The following is a 7350-nucleotide window of genomic DNA, read 5'->3' as shown; positions in this document are numbered from 1 at the left end:
AAGTTTATAAATTGATTATCTTTACAATATTGCTATTATATTACAATTTATTCTCCTGGATCTGTTCATTTCACTTTCTGTCCATTCATACAAGTCTTCACAGATTTTCATGAAAAAATCCCTTTTGTCATTTTTTAAAGCACAATAGCATTCCATCCCATTCATATATCATTACTTTTTTTTACCTTTAACCCAGCTGACAGTCAGCCCTTCAGTTTCCAATTTTTGTCACCATGAGAAAGCTGCTATATTTTTGTACATATCAGTGCTTTATCTCTTTTATTGATTTCTTTGGTGTATGGACCCAGTAGCAGTCTGGCTGGGTCAAAGACTATGCACAATTGAATATGTTTGGGGAATACTTCCAAACTGCTTTCCAGAATGGTTGGACTAGTTCACAGGTTTGCCAACAGTGCATCAGTACCTGTTTATCCACAGCTCCTCCATTATATGTCATGTTTTATCATGTAGCTATTAATTATTTAAATTTTTTCCTCTAAAATGTGCCTATTGGGGCAAGTAGGTGGCTCAGTGGATAAAGAACCAGTCCTGAATCAGGAGGAGCTGAGTTCAAATCCAGCTCTAGACAGTTACTAGCTGTATAAACCTGCACAAGTGACTTAAAACCAATTGTCTCCCATAAATAAATGAGTGAATAAATAAATAAAATGAGCCAATTCATATTTTTTGACAATTTATCAGTTGTGGAATAGCTCATTTTTATTTTAAATTTAACACAGTTCACTATATATTTTAGAAATTAGGCTTTTATCAAAGAAAATTGCAGCAGTGATTTTTTCCACATTTCTAGCTTTTCTTCTAATTTAAACGGATTGTTTTGTTAAAGCAAAAAACTTTTTTTTCATTTTATGTAGTCAAAATTTTCTATTTTATTCACTGGAAACGTCTCTATCTGTTCTTTGCTCACAAATTCTACTCCACCATGGGACTTTGGGGGAATCATGAACAACAATGCTAATAAGCCACAACTCTTCAGCCACCCTTAGCATCTCCAAGGAAGAACTAGCCAGCTACCCTCTGAGTACCCTAGGCCAAGAATGAAAATTGAAACTGAGGAAGTAGTCCAGAGGAGAAGGGGTTACACAAGGAGTATCTCAATTTCATTTCTAAGCAATACAATTAGAAAGGGTGAAGTGCACATTATGCCCAGAGTACTCTTCTAGGGGCTGAAGGACATAAGAAGATAGGTGTAGATAGAAGTCATGGTTAAAGTAACAGTTAAACTAGAACTAACATGTAAAACTTGCTCCCCACAGGCCCCATACAGCCAGCAAAACTTCCAAGTGTGGGCTGAAATCCATTGATATGTAATTGGGAAATGTTTAACAAAATGAATAAAAGTATAGTACAATATGGATATTGCAGATCTGTGCAATATGCACAGGTCAACATGCAATCTTTAGGGATCCATTTCTACTTGAGTTTAACATCACTGGATTAGAAAACCACAAAGATCTCTTCTTACTAATATCCTATAATTCAAAGATAAAGAACATATGGTAACATAAGCACCTTTGACTCATAGCTCTTTTTCCATTTTCTTCTTTTTCCCCTAATACCACAGGACTGCACAAAGATCGTTGGCCTATGTATTGGATTTATTTGGTCCTTCACTAACAAGATTTGCAGAACTCAGTGAAGGAGAATCTATGGTGCAAATTACATGATGTCAATTTTTACCTTAATTAGAGACTACTTCTTTGAGTAGTTGTAAATAGAAAAATTCCAGTGCTATAAGAAATCCTCATTCTCCATAATTGACCTCCGCACTATGTCCTGCTCTCAATATTGGCTTCAGATAGAGGAATTGTTCAATAACGATTTAAGCAAGAAAGAGGCTGTGTAACTTTTCTAAAATAGCAATATCCATCAACATAGGTATAGGAATGACGCAGATGTAGTGGGTTTTTTATTGTTTGTTTGTTTGTCTTTTGGTTTGTGGTTTTTTGTTTTGTTTTTGTTTTTGTTTTTTTTGGCCAGGCAATGGGGTAAAGTGACTTGCCTAGGTCACACAGCTAGTAAATGTCAAGTGTCTCAGACCTGATTTGAACTTAGGACCTCCTGATTCCAGAGTAGGTGTTCTGTCCACTGTGCCACCTAGCTGCTCCCAGATGTAATGTTTTGAGCCTGTGGACTGGAATGCTGAAGTATGATAGTCACACAACTTTTCTGTGTCTTGTTAGTTTTTTTCTGTTTGAATTGTTGTGTTGTATTTTTTAAAAGATAGAATGATTTCAAAAACCTTCTGTCTTGGGATTGTTTTTCTTGTTGCAACCACAGTAGGGACTACAGCAAACTTTTTCCTTTTTACCTCTTCTATGTTAAATGTCCTTGCTGGCCACAAGCTGAATTCTTTAACTGTTATTTCCACCCAACTGACCTTGGTGAACTTCACCATGCTTGTTAGCAAGGGAATCCCACAAACATTACAGAGTCTGGGATGGAACTATTTCCTAGATGATGTTGGGTGTAAAGTTGTATTTTACCTTCGCAAACTGAGTGAGGGCCTTTCAGTTTCCTTGACCTGCCTCCTGTGTGCCTTCCAGGCCATCACCATCAACCCCAGTAATTCCAGGTGGACAAAGTTCAAAGTTAGAACCACACAACAGACCATTCCCTCCTGTCTCTTCTGTTGGATCCTCAATCTGCTGATAGAAATTCCTGTACCAATAGTTGTAAGAGGCCCAAGAAGCAGCAGTAACATTACAAATACATTTGACAGTGCGTTTTGTACTTCAGGGCAGATTATAGGTGCTTATTTGGTAATAGTCACTTTTAGAAATGTGGTTGGTTTAGGGTTCATGGTCTTGGCCAGTGGCTACATGGTGTTTCTCCTACACAAACACCACCACCATGTCCAGAAAATTCGTAGCACCAACCTCTCATCCAGAAGGCACCCTGAGATCAGAGCCACCCAAACCATCCTTTTACTCATGAGCACATTTGTCAGCTTTTATGCATTCACCTCCATTTTCACTCTTTTTCTCAGTTATTTTGACCAAAAGTCTCCCTGGATGTTGTCTGCCACTATCTTCCTGTCACTATGTTACCCAACCATCAGCCCCTTTGTATTGATCCCTAGAGTGAACTGGAATCTCTCAATTTTCTGGGTCAAAAAAAATTCCTCATTCTCACTATGATCTCAGCTGTAGCCATGAAGGTATCTGTAGAACTTCACTCTCTCCTAGCAATAGCTGCCTCCTGAAAGTTCTTGGAACTGGGAACAAGACCCCAAGAGGCTTCTAATCTAGAAGGATCAAGTAAGACTAGAATCCCATTATGATAACATCAAAGTCACAGGAGAGCTTAAACAGACCTCATAGACCCTTAGCAAAGCCCAAGTACAAAAAAGGATGCCTCTGGGGATAAGCACAATAGATTTAATTTTTCTGCCATGTGATACCCTTTCAAATAGTTGAAGATGACCATCATGTTCCCATTTAATCTTCTCTCTTCTAGGCTTAATATCTCCATTCCCTTTAAGTGATCCTGATACGTTCAGGAGGACATTTGTTATTTTAGTTACCTTCTGCCTGTTGTTCTCCAGTCTTTCAAGAATTTAACACAATGCCTTGTACGTAGTTTGACCAATGCATATCATGATTGCTTATCACACCCACTATACTTCTCAAGTACTATACTTCTTAAACTGCTGTCTATGAGCAAATTCTCTTTTTTGGCTACCACATCATGCAGGTGACTGATTTTTAGGGTTTAAGCCATGAAAACCCTCAGCTCTATTTTCATGAATTACTGTCTAGCCACATAGACTTCATTTTCTCTTTCTAAAGTTGACTTTTGAACCTGTGAGAAAAAATATACTTGTGTTCCTATTATTCATTTTGTTATTTAATACTAGGGATATTCCCCACACTTAAACCCACAACAAATATTCTCCAGGTTCAAAGTGCTAACTGAATGAACACCCCAACAAATCCACCGTGCATGAGCACAAATCAAAATGTTTACTTTTGTCAGTCATCCAGGAAAAAAAAAACAGTGTTTCAAAATCAATGACACTGAATAAGAAATATGTCATAATGTTTTTAAAATCCTGATGTGAAATAAAAACAATGAAGTTAAGGACTCTTTAAAATGTTAAATATGATGACTATCTGTGAATCAAAAAAAACAGTCCTAGACTGCATAGTAAAGGGACAATTTGGTATTTTATTATTATTTCCATAGATTTAAGAGGACTCTATGTCATAAAAGGCAAAGATGTTTATTTGAAGTTAAATTGTTATTCCTAAAAAAAAAAAAAAGAAATGCTGGATCACATGACCAGCAAGAAGGTGGAATGGAAGCTTTATATGTCTTCAATGTAAAACCTCAAAATAAAGTAATTAGATGGCAGACAATATCGTAATTACAGCAGACTCCTTAAGACAAGAAGGCAGAAACTCCCACTCCCACTCAGGGTTTAAAAAAAAAAGAAAATTCATGAATTAACACCAGAAAACTTTAACATAAAGAGTTTTCACTCAATGCCACTGCCCCAAACAAATCTATACACCTGCTACAATGAACATAAGCCACCTCTTAGGTTTGTAAGTGGGAACCTGAATGTAAGAATCTCCCATCACTGATATATCTCTACCTAAACATCTACCCCATCCTCATCCCATCCCACAAAAGCCAGGAGATATTGATTCTGCTGTGAAGCAAAAGAAGGGAGAGGAATGAAGGAATAATATGTAGTGACAGTACCCAGGGCTTTCTCATTGTGAGCAGGGTAACTCAGGTCAAGCAAGAGAGAAGTTCCTGGATCTCATCCATGAGGAAACTCCCAAAAGTCCCTAGAGTAGCAAATTTCTCTCCTGTATAGACACCACAAGCAGGTCCAGAATATCCATAGTACCAGCCTCTCTCCCAGAGCCTCCCCTGAGATCAGAGCAACCAAAAACATCTTGGTGCTTGTGATCTTCTTTGTCTGCTGTTACTTACTCAACTCCATCTTTGTGCTTTGTTTCAGTTACGTACATCAAAAAAGAGTCTGGCTGCTGCCCACTTCTGTTTTTCTGTCTCTCTCTTTCCCAACTCTTAGCCCCTTTGTGCTGATCCCCCAACTCCATAAGCCCTGCTGTGTTTTCTGGACAACTAAACAACCCAATCCCCCATACCAACCTCATGTGAAACCATTCTATCACTAAATCAATCGATCAATATTTATTTATTATGCACCTAATACATGCCAAGCACTGTTCTAAACAACAGGCATATATTCCTCCCAGAACCTATCATTCCCAACACCCCTCCCCCCAATCCATGAAGCATCTTTTCACAGGGAAGAGGAACAAAATATGTCACTGATCCAGACACAATAAATGGGACCAAAATCCTCTGATGTAGTAGGATCAGAAGTTTAATATTCTCTGCAAATTAAAAGATCTCATGTCCACATTTCCTTCCAGATGTTGTCTCCCCATTAGAATATAAGCTTCTGGAGAACAGGAACTGGTTTTATTTTGTCAACTGGACCACACCAACCTCTAATCTGTGGATGGCCAGAGCTGAACAAAGCAGGCTAGAGACAGGAGAGTCAGGAATCAAACAAATTTAATTTCAAAGTGAGGGAAATGGCTTGCAAGGAAGGAGGCAGATTAAACACATGTGCCAGGACCCCACCCCTAGTGGGGGGACCCTCTCTTGTGTGGCTAAACCTCAGACATACTAATGGCTACTCAGTGAGCTACAGCCCTAACAATGAGGGGTAACAGCAACGATGAGACAAGTTTGATTCATAGCAGGACTTCATGATTGGAACATGAATACTTGTCTGAGCTTGTCTGGTGCTTGTCCCAGCTCAGAGAACATCTGGTGCTAGTCAATCCAATATGATAATTATGTGATTTTGCCAGAAGGTAAGTGCAAAGAATTGTTGTTATGCCAAGCTCAGGGCACAGCTTGCTCGCTGGGCCTTAACTCTGGAAAACAAGGTGTTTCCTTATATCTTGGCAGCCTTTTATTGAGACAATGGAGTAGAAGACACAGAGGCATAGAAAACTTAAGTGACTTCTAGCATTCCTAGGTTATAAACTGGAAGGAACCTGTCAAGTCCTGAAATAAATCAAAGCCATGAGTTGAGGAATAAAGCATCTTTAATTGAGGTAACAGGTACCTACCACCCTGAGGGACATCCAGTGGATTTCCCAACCAAAGAGACACATGAAAAAGTTTTTATAGTTTTAAGAGGAGAGAGAGAGGAGACAGTATGAGGTAGCAAGGCCTGGTCATGAGACCCCAGTGGCCCTTGGCAATCTAGGTAAGGAAAGCCACTTCATTCTGTTGTGCCCTTCATGCCATGAATCCCAATGCAAAGGAACAAGAACACTAGAAGCTGAGATCCAGCTTGAGCTGGGCTCCTCACAAGGCAACATCCCTGTGGGGGAAAGGAGAGGACCTAGGGTGTGGTTCAGCTCAACCTAATCTCATCATCTTAACAGTAGGAATGTAAGGACATTACTGGAATTTTGACATAGTCTTGACGATGTGCAAGTGAATTTGTGCTTGAGCACTCCAATTATCCAGGTAGCTAAGTATATGGGGACTGGCTATATTAACTAAGATACAGAGTGACTTGTCATAGCAACAGTCCTTTCTGGTGACCAAGAGTAAACCCGGCTGCATATGCAAAAAATGTTCATTCAGTGATTAAGGCTATATAAGAAATGAGACAAAGAATGACCTCTTTTACTCAGTCAAAAAAAAAAATCAATCTGTGTAGGGAAGATCCTCAAGGTTTCTGGCCAAAACAGAAGCAATTGCTATTTACATTCACTCTGGGTCAATCAGGCCCAGACAATGACCACTAAGTGGGGTTGGACTGGCACCTATTGCTGGCCAATCAATGAGAGCCAGAGTGAATTGGTTTAAGGCATGGTCCTTAAGAAAGAAAACTAGCCTGTAAACCCCAAGATATCTTGCAAGGTTTCAGGGATCAAAATTTACATTCCTTTGGGCAGAGTACCCTAAAGTCTACCCTATGTAGACCAAGGAAGAGGAAGAAGGGAAGGGAATGGGAGAAGAGGGGAAGGGAAGGGTGGCCAGGGTCTCCCACTGCATCTGGGGCCATCTCCAGTCCTACTCATCTATATCTGGCCACTGGACCCCGATGGCTCCAGAGGAGAAAGTGAGGCTGGTGACTTTGCACAGCCCTCATTCATTCAAATCCAGTTCATTTGCAAATCATGATGTCAGCTTCCTGATGTCATGGTCCCCTTCTAAAAGGAAAGACAAACAACAACAGCAGCAGTCCGAGAAACAGAGAATGAGGGAGAAATAGAGGAGTTCAAAAAATAGACTTCATCTAAACCTGATAATTTAATC

General features: G+C 39.5%; 1 protein-coding gene across 1 annotated transcript; it reads left to right on the top strand.

Moving 5' to 3' along the window:
* Nucleotides 1-2249: 2249 nt before the first annotated feature.
* Nucleotides 2250-3161, top strand: LOC114035228 (vomeronasal type-1 receptor 3-like). The gene has a single exon (XM_027851300.1). It carries the CDS (start codon nt 2250-2252, stop codon nt 3159-3161), a length of 912 nt encoding a protein of 303 aa, XP_027707101.1.
* The last annotated feature ends 4189 nt before the right edge of the window (nt 3162-7350 follow it).

The sequence above is a fragment of the Vombatus ursinus genome, unplaced genomic scaffold (genome assembly GCF_900497805.2).
Source record: "Vombatus ursinus unplaced genomic scaffold, bare-nosed wombat genome assembly UNPS02009173.1, whole genome shotgun sequence".
Lineage (NCBI taxonomy): Eukaryota > Metazoa > Chordata > Mammalia > Diprotodontia > Vombatidae > Vombatus > Vombatus ursinus.
This window is presented reverse-complemented; position numbering and strand designations above follow the sequence as displayed.

Excerpts from the sequence above, each read along its gene's own strand:
- LOC114035228 (XM_027851300.1), top strand. The coding sequence starts at position 2,250 with ATGATTTCAAAAACCTTCTGTCTTGGGATTGTTTTTCTTGTTGCAACC.